The 19,025-nt window shown below is 40.8% G+C and overlaps 1 protein-coding gene across 1 annotated transcript in view; it reads right to left on the reverse strand.

Annotated features, from left to right (window-relative positions):
* The window catches only part of MAPK1 (mitogen-activated protein kinase 1), a 40,236-nt gene extending 21,442 nt beyond the window's left edge, over window positions 1–18,794 (reverse strand). Inside the window, exons 1-2 of the mRNA XM_075718406.1 lie at window positions 18,652–18,794; window positions 575–757 (exon numbers count right to left, since the gene is read on the reverse strand). Of these exons, the coding sequence (XP_075574521.1) occupies window positions 575–757; window positions 18,652–18,794 (326 nt within the window). The remainder of the gene's footprint in view (window positions 1–574; window positions 758–18,651) is intronic.
* Window positions 18,795–19,025: the final 231 nt, after the last annotated feature.

A 19,025-nucleotide genomic window follows, 5' to 3' on the forward strand; every position in this document is an offset into this window, starting at 1 on the left:
GACGAGATTAACAAAAATGCCAGATTTACATATATTAACCAAGCATGTGTACCTGCCCATGTGCAGTTTCAGACTCTTCACATACACAGGAAGCACTGCAAACTGGGGGTTGTGTTTTGCTTTATTTTATGACGCCTCCCCCCCCCCCCCAATATATCCATTCTATTCTTTGAGAACATTTTTGACAATTATAGCAGAGTCTGGCCATTTTATTTTCTCCTCAAAGCAATCGGATCTAACGACAGCTCTATTAAGAGCAAATATAGTTTTAGGATTAAGTGACTAAACTAAATCACCTCTACAATGTTGAGTTCTTTGCCTCGGAAGATAAAAATTATCATTTTTTTTCTTTTCCTGAAAAAGAGCAAACAAAACTAGTGTTCACCTACATATCAAATCTATGTATCTATAAACCTATCAAATGCTATGACGTTCCCTTTCAATTTACAATAATAGAAGCCAACTTTTATTAAAATTTAGTAAGGAACAGGATGAAAAGGAAGAAATAATCAATACAGAGAAGATGACAACCATCGCTAACTACGCAGAATAACTTAAAACTTTGAAAGGATACACATCTTTCATTTGTTCAATAGTTGGAGCTCTGATAATGTCATTTATTCCAATAATATTCTCATGCCTGAAGCGCAGTAGGATCTTAATCTCTCTCAGAGTTCTCTGGCAGTATGTCTGATGCTCAAAAGGACTGATTTTCTTTATAGCAACTCGAACTTTGTTGACGTTATCGTAGGCAGAACTAGAAGAGAATCAATAACATTAGTTATAAGGAATATTAAATTAATTCAATTCAGAAAGCAAGAATGAGAATTAAATTGAATATAGGGGCGGTGCATTTGTTTTACATTTATTTTTATCAAATGAAGAGAGGGAACAGCGGCGCGTATCTTTTAGTTTGATGAACAGACAAAATACGGTTGTACTATTAGCAGCCTATTTGGGTGTCTACAAGTCATTAGGCTTCCCGACTGACTTAGAGTCTGCTGATTCTCAGGTACCTGAACAAAGTAAGTAGTATTCATCCTCTTTACGAGCCTGCGGAACAAACAAGTTTGAGTCTTTTCCTATATGCTGTCATCAAGAAGTTTGAGAAAAAAAGTTCATCTTGAGTTAACCCATTCCCTTTGGAGCGCAAAAAAACCTTCATAAATCATCTTTCAAGCAGCAGAATTCCACATCCTTGTCTAAATCCTGCAAGGAATCCCAACTGCCATGACCTTTTACTCCTCCATCAAGCTACACTGTTGGCACCTCCACGAAGAACAGACACGGAAGAACAAAAGGCATGGGGAATTTGTGAAAACACCCTTCCAGGTTCAATTCCAAAGATAACAGAGTTCGAGAAGAGAAAGAACGTATCTAACTACACACATGAAGTGAAAGCAAGCAGCAGTACAATGAGGTAACATGGTGATTGTGACCCATATCAACAAACACACTGGCTGCCACATTTGCAGTACTGTGATTTCAAAAGTTCAGAACAGCATTCCTAGCTATACCAATAAAGCAGTCTCAGTATTTCCATTCAAAATGCCTACACATTTATGAAGAATATCACAGCCTGAGCCTAGTAAAAAGCCTCAGTAGAACATACACAATTTTCTACAATTTGGACTCATAATTATTTAGTAAAAATGTTCTGAATACTTACAAATTTTAGTGTGTTTTCTATGGTCTTGCTTATATGAATGATAAAGCATCTCATTATAATGATTTCCCTTTGTATTAAAAGTATATGGTAAATTAATTCATTAGAATTTAAATGTGCGTACACGATTCTTGTTCCTTTCAAATTTCTCTTTCCCAACTACTGCATTGTTTGGAAATTAAAGAATAATCAAGCCTACATTTAAACATTTCTGTTAGCCTCAACTATTTCATATAAAAATATAAACATACTAGCCAAACAGGCTTTGCGTTCCACCAATTTTCTATAATCGAGTCCCAGAACATTCTTTGAAACTCTCTTAGTTCTCCTTACTCTGCTGAGATGTCCAGGTACCTGGTGATCAGGTAAAGCAGAATGAAATACGAAAATCCAATTAGAAAAGGAGACCCGAAAGGAATTCAGATGCCTGGCCCCGTCAATGTTGTTCTGCCACTGAACAGATTTACGGTGCGACAAGGTGGTTTTGAGACAGTACTGTTACCGCTGTATGCAAAAGCGTTTAACATTTCTCACTTTCATTATTAAAAATGACATAGAATTTGTGCCGCCAGTAAGCTCATGCATATGCAGTGACATCCTTTTTGCATGATTTTTCCACAGAATCACTTTGACCTGTCTGCATCCATAACTCTGGTCTATAACCACAGACAGACTGCACAATTTATTTGCCTCTAGAAACACTGAACTCGAATGCTCCACAGGGTGCTTTGAAATTCCACATCCTAAGCAAGTATTCATTACAACTGTTGCTATTACATATGTATAGATAACACATAAGCAGTTCATAAGTCCCAAAATAGATAATAACAAAGTGCCGTACGTGTAACTTGGCATAGCCTTCAAGAGCACTTCATCTACAGTAATTTTCTTAGTTAATCAGTTAATCACCTGCGGTGTTTACAATATGCCAGTAAGGTAAGTCACAAACAGAAAACAAAGCTAGAAATAGTTCCGAAGCACGAACAACCTGTATTTGGGAAAGAAATGAAAGAATCCAATGGACCATTTCATCGTTCTAAACAAACCCCCTGCCTCCTTCTTTGTATTGACTTAAGCATATTTTGTTCTCCCACAGTGCAGAATCTTACTTCCTTTCAAAGTACAGGACAGCAGCAGCTGTGCAGAGCAGAAAAAGGCAAAATGCCAATATTTACCAATTAATGCTGCTTAAATAAAAGCTCCTAATCTCTTACAATATTGGATAAATCTCTAAGTTATTGCTTCTCAAGCAAAGGTTGGTTATTGATGAAAGATATGCATCTTTCCTTGTACAGATTCAATGAACTTGAATTCGTCAATTAAATATACCAAGATTTCCTCTCTTGTAGCTGTTTCACTTATAGCTCTTGAAGCATTTTTTTAGCAAAAGGTTTATGCTGTTATTTAAAAAAGGACGGGTAATTTTGCTTTCAGATGGTTCAACTATAAAACAGATGATTCAGCGTGGAAAAAAAGTTGTCTATTTGCAGTAAAGATGCAATCAATTTCCTTTCCAGTGTACATTCTGCATACAGTCATTTTTCTGTTTGTATCGGAAGATCTCACCACACTAATGTAGCTAAGCATGCATTGCTGTTACCACCGCAAAGCTTCAGCTAAGGAGAGCAAAATCAAAATACTACCTAGTTGAAACATTAAAAGGGATACCACATTTATGGCTGTTGTCACACCTTCTGAGATACGAGCTTTTCTGTAACTTCATTGAACATACGAAAGATTATCTCAATTCCTATGAGCAAGAAGCTAATCATACAGGTAGTTAGGTACACTTACTTGTGCATAATACTTTAAATATCATGCATAATACAGGTACACAGAGAAGCTGTGTTGTAAAGGTAATACCATTTCACATTCTCAGAGTCACAGCCCTCAAAGCAAATACGGCTTTGAGTAAACTCTGAGACCCTTTAAAAAACAGTGCTTCTTCAATTTAACATGTGCTATAGAAAACTGTAAAAGCTACATATTAGAGCGAACTTCAGCAGAACTGAACAGTCATATGTTCTCTCATGCACGTATGCTACAATCAGACACCTACTTGACCTATGAAACCATATAGCAATATCTATGTCACCACCTAGGAAACACCGTAAACTAACAAAACTGGGTCCTTTAGAGGTCAGACTGAACCATTTCCCAACGCTTCCCCTGTTCCTCACGATCTCCATCCAACCACTACCTGCCATCAACACCAGATTTACCCACTACTCTCCAGAACTCTCCTGAAGAAATATGCTGCTCACACACAGTGTCCATTTGTAGTGTTCGCAAATGAAACAACTATAAAAAGTGCAAGTCCAAACCCTCGATGCATTAACTCGCTGCAGTTAATGTAAAAGCTTACTTAGCACTTCACGCAGGATTCATCTCGCTTACCCCCTTAGCTAGAATCAGAGATCTAATTTTACGACTAATAATCACCAGTGCCCCCCCTACAGTCCAAAAAGCATAGCGCCACATATACATCCCATCCACTACCCAGCACATCCTAAATTTAGATTATTTGCCTTCTGGAAGTGCTGTCCCACTGTCCACAGTCTAACCTAGTTGTCTAGACTTTCAGCTTCTACTAATCTCACAACAACTGTTTATATTTTCACTGAAGCAGTTAACTCCTAAAGGCAAGAACCTTCAATTATCTAGACTTTTTTCCAGAGAAGATAAAAATCTGTAAAGTGGGAATAACAGTCACATACTAACAACTTTTAGAGTGAGAATTTATAGCTTTTAGTTTCTAACCATTAACAACATATACCAATCGCTGCACACAGAACTTCCCCTTTAACAGTCGGCGTGTTATTCACATTATTCTATGATCAGTCTAGTTACCGACACTTTAAATATTCAGGAGGGATTTATTTCCACCCCAACAATGTGCAGCTTCACAAGCTCATGCAACCATTCAGCTGTACGTGCTATTTATCCGTAGCGCGATAAATTTAAATATAGATTTTGCAATTGCCCAACTCCAGTATACACCACATTATTCCTATTGCAAGCTGTGGCTACTATCGTGTGACAACCTGCAATAGCACCATTATTTTGATACTTTTAAGACACAATGTGAAAATCAATACAAGCCCTAGCAGTACACTTTATCATTCCTAATATTAAGTATCTTGTAAATACATAACAAAGTTTTGACTAAGTAAAACATCTTGCACAGCTGTACAAAATAAACAAATGAGCATTTATAACCCAAGGAGTTGCGCCACACAACTTTTAAAGCCAGTGTTTTATCCTTCTCCTGCTCCGGTACCAACTTCCTTTTCAAAAAGAAGCCCGGGGTGGGGTTGCTTCCAAATGCAATGACCAGAAAGTGCACCGCAGTATCTGAGCAGCCTACAGAAAACAGCATACTAATTGCTAAGATGAACCTCTCACATGTAGCCCCTCTCCCATTAATTCCTTCTCAAGGAAGGAAAGCTTTTCACCAGACAGACTGGGACAAGTGCCAAAGCTTCGCTTAGCTCCTTCTACCCACAATGGCTGCTGCATGTTCTTCCATCCATTTCTATTCTTCACATGTTTCATTTCGGAGCAGAACTGGAACAAGTGAGAGCATGCTGCAGCTGCCGGGAGGAAAGGAGCCAGCTCCTGGCAATAGTTACATCCCACAGAGGGCTGTTTCTTCATATAACCATTGAAAAACAACTGCCTACTCTGTCGGCATCCCCATCCGCAGTAGACTCCTCTGCCATGCTGCCTGAAGGCTCACCACATCGCAGGATATTCTTCCAACACTTCTAGGATTATTCACCTTATGGCTGTTTTACAGGCTGCTCCCAGCATATGCATACATACATGTAAAAATACACAATGCTACCAGCAAACATCCTAATTACAGCTCTAAATAAAAGACTGATTTGAAGTTTAAAAGGGTTGTTTTATCAATAGCTTTATATTGCTGTGGAAACAGGATTCCAAGGGCATACCCAGGGATAAGAATCTTTCTGAAATACCGAATAATTCTGCTTGCAACCAGGAGAGGAAAAGCAAAAATAATTCCCAAACTCATCTATGAAGATCTTTAATCTTTTTGTTCAGTCTACATTTAGCTCAATCATGGACATTTCTACAACATGCTGGCATTTATCAAGTTACAATGCAAACAGCTTAAACTTATTGTTAAGACTGCTTGTCCTGGTTTTGGCTGGGATGGAGTTAATTTTCCTCCTAGTAGCTGGCATAGTGCTGTGTTTTGGATTTAGTATGAGAACAATGTTGATAACACACTGATGTTTTAGTTGTTGCTGAGTACTGCTTATGCCAGTCAAGGCCTTTTTCAGCTTCCCATGCTCTGCCAGGTGCACAAGAAGCTGGGAGGGGGCACAGCCAGGAGAGCTGATCCAAACTGACCAAAGGGCTATTCCATACCATACGGCGTCATGGGCAGCATACAAAACGGGGGGAGCGGGCCGGGGGGCTGCGATCGCTGCTCGGGGACAGGCTGGGCGTCGGTCGGCGGGTGGAGAGCAGTTGCATCACTTGTTTTTCCTGGGTTTTGTTCCTCTTGTTGTTGTTTTCCCTTTCACCATTATATTATTATAATAAAGATAATAATAATATTTCAATTATTAACCCCTTCTTATCTCAACCCATGAGTTTTCTTACTTTCTTACTTCTACCCTTCTGATTCTCTCCCTCACCCCACCGGGGGGGGAGGGTGAGCGAGCGGCCGTGTGGTGCTTAGCTGCCGGCTGGGATTAAAGCACGACACTGCTCTAAGAAAAATAATGCAGTATTATGATATAGTAATAACCAGGAGTACCATAACAGACTGTTCGCTACAATTTCTGGGGGTGGAGGAAGGTGGCGTTAGGGGTGCAGATTTGTGGAGGGGACTGTTTGTTTGCAGGTTTGATGTTTGGGGGGTGGGGATGGGGGGGGTGAGTGTTTTTTCTTTTGTTTCGTTTTTTAAAAAAACTCTGATATTAACCCTTTCAGATTCTTCAGAATAATTAGTCTCTGATTCTAGATGATTAAAATACAGGAGGCAGCTACAGTGTATTTTTTTTTTTTTTTTACCAAAGAGAAAAGACTGGAAAAAGGATAAAAGTAGTCAAAGACAGTTTCAGATTTGAGGACATCCCGTAATGTGTCATTTTTACACTGCTGAATATACTTTTTGTCCCCAACTGTGAACACCTACATTATTAGAAAATTGTTACTTTGTTCCATTTATTAATAATATTTTTGCAGATAAAAAGCATATTATTCATTAGACCTTTTTTATTAGCACTAACTTACAGAATCAGATTTTAAAAGGATTATGTGCCTATTCACATTAAGATACAGTTGCCTTGTTTTAACAAACCTCAGTTTATGTAAAGACAACCCATGTCTTGCTCAGAGGTTTTTCTTTTTATTTAACTATTACCTTTCTCTAGAAGAGGTTCTCAATAACAGAACATCTCCCAAACTTCTCAGCTGTGAATTCAGGAAATAAACTATAGAGACAGAGACATCCTAATATACTTTTATTTTTCTTCATTAAAGATTTCGTTTTACAGACTAATTCCTACCATGGAGGAAGGTTAGTAGATCCATGAAAATGGAGAACTACCTAAATATTAGCTTCTTAAACAAACAAACCAAAAAACAACTCAGCCTTGAGGCTCTAGTTGCTTTTCAAGCTACGAAAAGATTATAATAACTTTAAGAACGTGAGCACCATGTACTTTTTCATCCTACTCTGAGGGACAAAAGTCAAATAAGTTGTAATTCAGCACTCTTGATTTATCTATTGGTATGCTACAGACACCCCCTGTTGATTATTAAGAGACAGCTGTACGTATTATCTTCTCAGTCTTTGGGAAACATGTGTAAGCGCTAATAGCTTAAAATGAAAGAAGAGGCCAAAAAACTTGAATTCAAAATTGAAATACCGCAGAGTAAGCCTAGATACAAGAATTACATACTGAATTGCGGAAAGTTTGAGTGTTTAAGAAATGGACCTCTTATCATTATCTGATTGCTGAATTCTCCCCCATTTGTCAAGTGTGCCAGAAACCTACCTCAAGTTATAAATTACAGGATGACCTCAGATTTGTCTTAAGTCCCATTTTCGTCGAGGAAAGAAAAAGAGTATGCACCGCTGTGACGTACAGCTGACTGCAGACACTGAAACTCACTGACAATTTCTCCCCATTTTCTTGCCTCTCACACTACAAAAATGGCAGCAGAGGAAGACCGAGCAACAACAGACCATTCAAATAACTATACAGTAAATGTGATCCAATTTGCAGCAGTAATAATCTGGCCCTACCTGAAAATTCCTAATTGCATGCTATTTGAAAAAATCTTGGGTTTGTTTTGGTGTTGGTTTGGGCTTTAAGCAGTTTTTCATTCGTCAGGATTCTCGTATCAGTGGATAGATTATTGCTTTGGGGCTAAGAAAATACGAACCCCTGTTTCTAAACCTTTCATCATGACCCCTCTGCAAAGCAACTGTCATACTTCACAAACTCCTCATGAGTTTATCCGTATTCCTAGTCCCTTTTTGTCTGTTGCTCATCACCAAATGATCACTGCTATGGTTTTGTTTTTATTATAGAAGATACCTAAGCAAACTATTTTTGTTTGTATTTCTTGTAAAGTTGATTTTTTTTTCTTTTCCAACATGTGGAAAAATAAATACATTTTCCAAACCAGCATCCCTTATTTTATCACAAGTCCATAGCAAGATGCCCAAGTGACCACTGCAGACTGCTCTGTCAGGCTTTTAGTTAACCTCTGAAGCTTACCGGGTCAAAATGTAACTGCATTACCTTCTCTTTTACCACCTACTTTTTCAGTCATCTTTCTCATAACATTCAAAATCAATCCTAACGTTAAAGGGTTCTGGCACAATTATGCCAACTCTTTCCTCCCATGACAAAAATGAATAATTACTTGTGATTTGACTATTTGGCAGTTCTGCTCTTTATGCCACCAATTCTTAAAGCACTTTTGTAACCTCCTATAGGAGATTTGTTTTCATATAGCTACTCAAATAATTCCAATAGGTTAGATGGGCACAATTTTATTTTCCGGATTTTGAAAAGTAAACCTTCCAAAGCATTACAATTTTAAACTATTTACTATGCACATAATAATGACTTAATAGCTTAATTCCTTAGATCACTCCTAGTATTTTGAAAACAAGTAGCTAGTCCTGCAAAATGGAGTCTATTACTTTCGCCAGCTCAGTCAATTCATAATCCCGGGTGTGGCAGACCAGATGATTTGTATTTTGTTAGCACCTACTAAGCAGAAGCATGATGAGCAGCAACTCTAGAACTACGCCTTAACATTACTATTAGAAAAATGTTAGCTATTTCACCCAAGGTTCTGTATTGTTTGCCTAAAGATGTCATTTAACTTCATGGTGTTTTGATCAATCTTAGTTGTTTGAAAAAAACGATCATTTCTCTCAATCTCTTCTAATATGTATTTTTCTTTCTATATCTTTAGCTGCGAAGCACCGTGACTTCAAATCATCATGTATGCCTACTCTATGCCACTTTAGTTCAAGTCAGTCTTCAGAAAATAGACAACTCTTACATCTTAGTATTTTGTCTACTTCTTGCCTTCCCACGTATCCTCCCTACTTGAGAGGTTTACAGGTTCTCCGCTGCCAATATTTCCTTTGATAGCATCTATGCCAAATTTAACATTTAGGCGAACTTCACCGTTACATTTAAAGGCCCTTTGGCTATCTGCGAAATAAACCCTTCGTTCCAAAAGCACGCGTTGCTTTTGATAAGATATTATCTATTTTTCTTCTCTCTGTATAAACTTAAAGACAACTCCTGTGGGAATCCATTTCAGGGTAAAACTGTTAAGAGCTAGACAACATCTGAAACAACCCAAGAGCTCAGTGAAGTAAAAGGAGCGACAGTTGTTCGCTCTCCCTTTTGTGCCTCACAACCCTGTCCCTTTCTCGCTTTTTTGGTTCGAGCGATGGCCGCCTTTGTGACAGTTCAGAGAACCGAAGCAGCTCCAAGTCAAAGCAGCTTAGGAACGGGAACACTGAAGAAGTCTTTACCTGCATATTCCTGTTCCTTTCCTGTGTCAGCACTAGCACTCACAGGGTTTTGCATCACTTGCATCAACTTACCACCTTTAATTTTTTTTTTTTTTTTTTTTTTTTTAAGTAACTTCTCCGCTAAATCAGTTTTCCAACACAGCTAACTACAGCTCTGTAAGCACCAGCACAAGAGCAGAGGAAGGAATGACACGACCTGAGGCACGGAAGGAAAGGCTGCCCCTTTAGAAGCAGCGCAGCCTGAGATCAGCACAAATCAGTCATGGAAACCACAGCTGAAGTGTCTAGGCCCGACTGTCATGAAAGCTAAACCTCCACACGAGCCGATGAAATGCTGACTTCCTCCTCCTGTGTTTACGGCTTCTCAAGAGGCCACAAAAAGCCACCAAGACAGCGACGGCAGCTCCGTTACACAACCAACATTACTCCAGAGCCTGGAAAACAAGCACCACCGCCACCCTAGCAGCAAAGCAGGCACTACAAACGTGCATAGGAAATAGTTCCCCTTTCCTAGAGAGAAGGGAGAGCACTACCAGAGAGCTGTGAGGGGTAACGGTATTAACAAATTCCCCAATGTTGGTTTACTCTTTTGTCTAATAAGGTTCTAATTTGACTAGTATCCCAAATACTCCTCCTAAAATCAGCTTTAGAAAAAGGAAAACCCACAAGATCCAGACAATTACTGTATTTTTCACTAATTAGCTTATTTAATTGATTCCACACAATATAAATCTTCAGAAAAGAGAGTTCATGGTATTTCACTCCAACAGAAAATAAGAAAGAAATCACTGAACAAAATCATTAACGCATATGTAGAAGCAGAGGTTTTCCTAAACCTGTAGAAACATCAGTGCAGAATGAAAACTGTCACAAAGCACTAAAGAAAGCAAGCTCATTGCTACTGTCCACTCTGCCACGGTTAGTTCAGTATTCCACTTGCAAAACAAAATCAAACCGCTAGCACCGAATGTGCATCTCGCCACTATCAGAAGTTACTTCCCTTCAGCGTCGGCTTACGAGGCGATTTTTGCATGTTTCTTCCATCTTTTTTTAAAAAGACATGCCAACAGTAAACCCTAGCCCTTCAATATATTAACAATTTTGTGTTTTGTTCAGACAGGGTATCAGCATTAAGACATGTTGGCTACTGTAACTAAAAGGAAGATACTTCACAATTACGAAACACCTAGAAAATTCCAATATAACAGACAGGCTGAATGTCATTTGGGCTTCCCTGCACCATCCAAATCCCAATAAAACTGGGCAAGTTCCGGACTGAAGCAGTCTGGGGAGTATTGACTTGCGGTGCTCAACTGACTTTGAGTTTTACCGAGGACACATCAGCAATATTTGTGGAGCAAACTGCCTTCCCTCCAAACGAGCAAGAAGTAAGGTACTGCAGTGACAGCTGCTAATTTTAAGGAAAACTGCAAAATGAAGTAATTGCATATTATAAACTATAAGCCTAATTGCAAGTTGGTGGTACTTAAGACATACCCACAACACAGACGAATTACTTTCTACGATGTAACAAAAACTCTCATTTGCATGCTAATCACCACAGAGTATTTCAGTATTTTATGAAAACTCGCTTAAAATACAAAAGAACAACTTCCAAAAGAAGAGATTTTCCCTTAATAGGACTCAGGCTGTTGTGATCTTAAGTACTGCTAAACAAGATAGATAGCAAAACCAGGTGCACAACTCCGCTAAAAACTGGGCTGTTGTGGAAGATTATGCCCAAATCTAATAGAACAATATTTCAACTAAGCCTTCCTACAAGCCCTGTATATACACACACACACGCAAAAATATCAGTATTTCATTCCCCATGAAAGGCAGCCGGGCCTGGGAAGGCACACAGCAACCCTTCGACAGCTCTTTCTTCAGCCCGCGTGCAGGCAGCCCGGGTGGGAGCCGCGGTGCAGTCCCCTCCGCAGGGGATGCGAGGCTGCCTCTGCTCTAGCTCTCACCCAGCCACCAGAAACCCAGCGGAAAGGGGTGGAGACAGGAATGCTCTCTGAAACAGAAACCAACCTACTGCATGCCGATGAAGTACGAGAAACCTCGTCTTGCCAAAGTATCTACCAATATCTCATCAAATAACCCCATCTGAATTAATGACATTTACTACTACTCGGATCGTACTGATCTGCCCGGTCCAAGCTGATAATGAAATAAAATATATTTGGCTTTTAACGTACCTTGCAAAAAGATGAGTTTGCGAATCGCTTCTTTATATGCCTACAAAAGTTGTAATAAAGCAAAGGAAAATAAGCTCTCTTCTGAAAAGGAGATTAATTCACGAGCAAACAACCCTCTTTAATAACTGACCTAACAATTAATAGAATCTAGGCTTGACACGGATAAATCACCTGAAACAACCTACGCTTTGCTGCATTTCACATATACTGTTAATTTAATTTCCCTTACAACACAATAAAAGTTATATTCTAAAATATGTTTATGACTGCATATGCTTCATTTGAGCGATCTGGAAATCAAAATCAAATACACTTGAAATCACTTAATAAAATGTTGTGGGGTTTGGCGTTTTTTTCAGGCCTTATTTTAAAAGTTCCTAACATACCTCGCTTTAAGTGCAAATAAAACTATTTTCTGGACTACCAGAACAACATCCAACTTCATCCATTAGCAGCACGTGCTTACAGCGATGAAGGCTAACCACGGACTGGGCTGCATTATTAAGTGCATAGCCAGCAGGTCAAGGAAAGCAATTACTGTTGTGAGGCCACATTTGAAACACAGCATCCAGTTTTTCTCTCTCCCAGTGCTGGAGCAAGTCCAGCAGAAACCCGCTGGGACGCACAGGGGGCTGAGGGACATAACATACAAGAAAAAAATTGAGGAAAGTAGATTCATATAGGCTAGGAGGGGGAAAAAAAAAGGGGGGGGGTGGGTGTGTGGAAAGCATCTATTTGCTCTTTTAAGTTACATAAAAGGGAATTACAGAGAAAACTGATCCAGGCTCTTCTCAGAGGTAAAAAGTACAAAGGACAAGAGGCGACGGTCACAAGTCACGGCAAGGAAAACTCTTTTGTTTTTAAGGGCAAAAGTTTCACTGGGCAGTTGGTTAAACACTAGAACCAGAAGCTGCCCACAGATGATGTGGAATCTCCTCCACCCCTGGAGATTTTGGAAATATTGAGTGGACCAGTTGAGCAACTTGATCTAATTTTGACATCAGCCCTGCTTTGAGTAGGAGGTTGGACTACGTGACCTCAGGAAGTCTCTTTCAAACCGCATTATTCCATGAAATATTCCACAGCAAGATGTCATAAAATATTTTTATTAAATACCAAATTGATCAGTTAATTTCATTTCTAGATCACAGCTGAAAGCTGTGACAAAGCATCAGCGTAAAAAGCATTAATAAAATTACTATGTTTGCGAAGTATTAGTTTTCAACTCAAGTCGAGCTGTACACCTACTCAGTAAGTATTAACTCTTCTGTGGCCTGTAGATCCCCACTCCTAAACAAGGAGCTCACTGAACTAACAGAGCCTGGTGTCCTACAAATACACATTTGTGGTCTCGAGAGTACCAATAAATCCATCCGTGAAACTGGGGCATCTGTCACGTCTCTTTGGGGGAGTCTGACTTCTCATATGCAACCTCCTGATGCAGTCTCTTCCTCAGTGGAGCAGCATATAGGATTTATTCGCTCTAGCAAAATACCTATTTTTAATTAACTTGCAGAAACTTTCCATCTTTACAACTTCTACCATCTGTCAAATTTGATGGAAGGCAGGCAACAGGGGCAAGAATCATACGTAGGGGTACAGGAGACGGACTGGTGCAACCACGTACAGATACTCTGAACACATAAGCCTTATTTCCTTAATAAATCACACCTAAAAAAAACATAGCACAAGTTATCTCTATCTGTTTCCATGGGCTGGACCACGCTATGCTGAGAAAGCGTGTATTTATTTAGAAAATGCAAGTGTCCCTGAGCCTCACTCTTCACCTCTTACGCTAGTATCCCATTACTTTGGGCAGACAGGAGAAGTTGCTACCTCTTATCTTCCATAAATCTTAAAGACAGCTCTGATACAGAGAGCGAGTAGCTGCTGTCCCGTCCCTGATGCCTGCTGCACAGCTTGCCGACCACCTGTCCCATCACAGAGGAGAGCAGGAAAAGCAGCTCTAATTACTCCTTTTGTGTTTCCAGGTCAGGTTAAGCAAGTGCTAGAAGTCTGAGTGACTGAAAGGAAATGCTTACCTCGGCCTTCTCCCCAGAGGAAAGAAGCTGGTAACTACTCACCAGTTACATTCCCTAATTCTCTGCTCTGATCCTTGCACTAAGGAGGACCTATTAGGGTTGGCTAACTTGCATCGGCTCCCTGTTCTCCTTATCACACAGACCCGAACGTGTTAATTACCAGGTTTCGACACCCATACCCAACCTGTGCTCCCTAAAAGCGCATATAAACAGGGACAGGAATCTCTGTGCTTGCTCTATCATTAAAGGGTACTCTCTCCAGATCAATGCAATAGTTAACACAGAAAAAAAATTATAGACCGTTTCTGATCCTTGCCACTAAGCAGTCCACCCCAGATCACCAATCTGACCCTCACAGAGGGATGCAAACGCTACTTTTTTGTGTAACGTTGGACTGTCTCAAAAGAAAATAGTACACAACCATAAATCCCATCAAGTTTTCTATTTTAATCTTTTAATATAAATATCTACGCCTTGCAGATCATTCTATTCCTGATTTTTTTTCCCGTTTCGAGCCTCTTCATGCATATACTTCACAGATTTTATTTCAAATGATCCATCCTCGAAAAGCAGGGCTCTTGCATGAGACAGTAGAAAGGAGGAGAACTTTGAAAAAACTACTGAAAAAAAACTATTTAAATATTCTTTTCAGTATTACTTCAACGTTCATCTATTGAGTACCGTAACTTCCAGTATCACTCTTCTATAGCACATCAGTAACACAAAGATGTCTTTGTAGCGACCCAGTCAAATTCAGGCCCAAGATTTGAGCTTCGAGATCGTTTTCTGCCACCTGCATTCATGTTTATTATTTATATGCGGTTATTTGCAGCAGTGATAGCACTTCACAACGTAAGCCTGATGACAAAAACGACTTCCAAAAAACAGAATGTAAAAGAGAACATCCCAATCACATTCCCATTCAGCATTTCTTTCCAAAAAGCTGACTTGTTTTAAACTGTCAAATGATCATCCTTGCCAAACTAGCACTGACCAACTGGAAGAAGAACAATTCACCCTGGAAATTTAAAGCTCAACACAAGCGTATTTTTATCACTGTTTTACTGTGTTTAAAGTACAGCCTGTTAACAGGTTGGTTTGGGTTTTTTTGCAAAAAGAAAACAAAAAAAAAAAACCACCCCAAAAAATCCCACACAGTTGACAAGGAGGAGACAATCTCAAAAACCTTTCACACTTTATTGTGTTTGAACGATAGTTCTGAAACTTCAGACTTGGTCTGAAAGTCGGTCCCAGCTGACTCTGAGACTGATAATCCCCTATCACTGAAAGAAAGGGAAAGTCACATGAAGAGCTTCACACCAAAACCCCTCAAAACAACTCTTAGGCAAAAGAAAAGGGGAAGGGGAAAAAAAAATAAACATAACATTTGCATGGATTTGGATAAATTAATTCAGAGTAACCAACATGACTGTATGACTAAATTGCTCAAAGAATGTCCTGCAGTCCTACAAAGTGCTGAGGATTTTGGCCAAAACTTTGTTTGCACCGCAGTCATCCCCTAGTTTTACACGCAGAAATACTGAAAAGAAAAAATAGGTTCGAAAGGGACACTGTCATGGATATTCACTTATTAACCGCTCCACGCCCAGCAACAAAATTTCCAAGTAAAATGCAAGCCTGTATCAAAGGATGAACATTTCTGGCAGAGTTTAACTGGAGGACATTACGGAGTTCACCTGATAACGTGCCTTTTCTGCTTACGAAGCTGAGAACGCGCAACCACAACACAGCAGTAAATATACCGCTCTGTTAAGTTTATTTTTACTCAAAACCCGATTATGTTAAAAATGACTGCACTAGGGAAAATAGTTAAATGCCTTTAAGGCTTTTCAAATCCAGATGAGAGAACATTCGCATACAGCCTATTCAGTCAACATCTTCCTCTACTTCCTGTGCTGTTATTTTATGTTGTGATCAATGTTTCTCAAACATTATTCTCTCTGCTGCAAAATCAAAATGGAAGACCGACCGTAACAGCACTATCCTAAGAATACTACATTTGCCCTTTTATTCAGTAACATAATTAAAAGAATTTTATTGTTTTCAACTCCCTAACCCAGAAATATAAGAATTAGGAAAAACAAGGAAAAGAGTGAAGGATTTTAAGAGTTAAGTCACTTATTTACAAGTGTGTTGTACCATAAGGCTTGTTATACGGAAAACAACTAGCATCTCCCAAGTCACGCACATTAGCCCTGCGTCCAAAACAAAACCATCAGAGCCTGCTCTACTTTCCTTCATTAAAGTGTACAAATTTAAATGGATTTTGCAGTTGCGGGAAACATCTCCATCTGCACACTCATAGCTTGCCCTCTACCCCGCCTCCCAAGGGAGAAGCTCCCGCACATCCTCACTGCATTAGCAATCAAAGCAAGATAAGAACCACGTAGTATTAAACTGCGTAACCCATACCTCCATTGACTGATAAGTAATCTTATTTAATCATAAGAGCTTGTATGTTAGGCGCAACGAAACATTACAGTTGCTATGGCATTTAACTACAACAAGTGCATCCAACGCTTCCCTTATCAAGTACGCAATACGAACTGAGACTTTGTTCCCTGTCATTTCACACCCGAGGCAGAAGAGCAATAACTAAGAGCACAACACACCGAATTTAGTATTTCACATTATTAATTTTAGAGTAGAAAACACAGGAGCCAAGTGCGTATTTCAACTGAACCGGAGATTTGGATTTTTTTTTTTTTTAATAATTGTGTATAGCACTCAGAGCAGACACAATGTATTCGAGTAAGTTTTTTTATTTAAAGGATAACCTTATATAGTTTTGGTGGGGAAGCAGTTTCAGTACAGAACTTAATAACATACCATTTGGAGGGGTAGAAAGCGGCCCTGTTTCCCCTGTATCTGCTCGCTAGCACAGTGATGCCAAAAAAGGCCATCAGCTGCCATCGTACTGCTTCTTGTTATCTCCGATCTGTGATGAAATATTTTAGCTTTAACACGTTGTCTGTTAAACACGCTTTTAACACCCTGCTGACATGAACCGGACTATACACAGCATACATCTTGGACGTACGATTACCAAGTACCTTCCTAAATCAGACTGCAAGCGTAAACCAGTGCAGTTAGTACCGAGATTATCTGCACCGGTTTATTTGCCCTAGCTCAGACGATAAAGTGCACCATAATAAAATACAGCTTGTACCATAAGCTATATTAACAAGTTTTGGACTGGATATATTGCTGTGATTTCTAACACTGAAACAATAACAAGGATATTTTTATACCATAAACAGGATTTCTGATTTACATTTTGGATGTTCTTCCCACAGCAAAAAAGTGAAGGCCGCAACTCAAAACTTTGTAAGAGAGGCTCATCTCCCAGCTAAGTTCAGGCCTAGATGAAAGCTTCCACCCTGAAACACAGGATGACTTCATCCTAACAGGCCAGCACAATTCAATGACTATATGCAAAAAACGATAGCTATAAAAATCTGTAACACACAGCTGAAGGCTGTGAAGAGCCTTCGCGGAGAAATGCACTAGTTGACAAAAGATTAAGCATCAGAGAGAGAAATTAATGCCGATAAAGCTTTCACAAAGTCATAGCCTATGAACCTCATTTAGAACCTCTGGTCAAAAAACACGCTGAAGAAACAGAAGCAGCGTTGGAAGAAAGTTGACAAAGCACTAACAAAAAGTTTCTCATCTGCAACCCTTAAATTATTTCAGAAGTAAGGTTTTTTTTAACCTGTTTTACTCATAGAAGACAGAATATGAAATCCTAAGCAAGGTCACTAAGCGTGTCAGATTTATAACACAGTCAACAGATATACCATCACAGAGCATCATCCCAACTCATTTAGATTGCTAAAAAAAATCCCAACTCACACTCCCAATCAGGTTAGTTTACATCTTCGGTATTTTGCAGTTCATTCACCTCACTCTTTAAGGCTGATATTAACCAAAGCTAACACACACGATCGCTTGCTTTTTAGTGAGACTTAGTACAAGTCTTCACGATCCAAAATAACCAAGAGCTAGAACGGCTGAGAACTTTCACCTGTATACATGTTAATTTAGAGACTAATCTGGCAGGCCATGCAGCACAGACGGCACGTCCTAAGAAAAGGCAGGTAGGGGCAGCAATTCGTATGCACAGATCCACTTGGCTTATCAACTGTGACCTCGGGGACATGCAGCCAGGTGAGCCTTCCACGGGCACAAAGAGAAACGCGGAATCGCTAGCAGAATTTTACGACCTTTTCCCCTTTTTGAACGCCTGCAATCACACTACAGAGACGAAGAAAATAAAAACAGCAACCAGCTCTAGAGGCAGGGACAAAAAATATCCAATAAACGCACGACTGCAAGGGAACGAGACGTTCAGCTGCACCCATCGATGGAGGAATTTTTTTTGGCGGGGGGGAGGCGGCAGCGAGGGAGGGGGAGGGTGATGCCGGAGGGACAACCGCGGGAACGCGAAGGGAAAAGCAGAGCTGAGGAGAGCGAGGGGGAGATGCTCGAGCGCCGGCCTCCCCTCCCCCGAGGCCAAGGCACGGGCCTCTGCCCCCTGCAAGGGCGGGCCCGAGCCCGGGGCCGGGCCCCAGGGAGGCTGCGGCCGGGCAGGGCGGCGGGGAGGGAAGGAGGGAGTCGTTCAGGGCAAGGGCGCTGCCCCAGCCGGGCTCGGCGGCCGGCACTCACCACACCATGCCGTAGGCCCCCTCGCCGATGTAGGAGAGGTTGGTGTAGCGGGGCCCCACGTCGAACACTTGGCCCCGCACCATCTCCGGGCCCCCGGCGTTGGCAGAGCCGCCCGCAGCCCCGGCCCCCGACACCGCCGCCATGTTGTCCGTGCCGGGAACCGCGGTGACTGCGTGCGGGGGGGCGGAGGCGGGGGGAGGAGGAAGGAGGGGGACGAGGAGAAGGGTGCGGGAGGGAGGAAAAGAGGCGTCGCCCGCTCCGCCGCGCTCCGGAGCACCGGCCGCTGCCGCCGGCCCCGAGGCCCCGTCAGCGCCGTCACCCCCGCGGCCGCTGTGAGGAGACGCTGCCGGCCGCGCGCGCGCGCATCGACCCGG

Source organism: Pelecanus crispus, chromosome 11, assembly GCF_030463565.1.
Source record: "Pelecanus crispus isolate bPelCri1 chromosome 11, bPelCri1.pri, whole genome shotgun sequence".
NCBI lineage: Eukaryota > Metazoa > Chordata > Aves > Pelecaniformes > Pelecanidae > Pelecanus > Pelecanus crispus.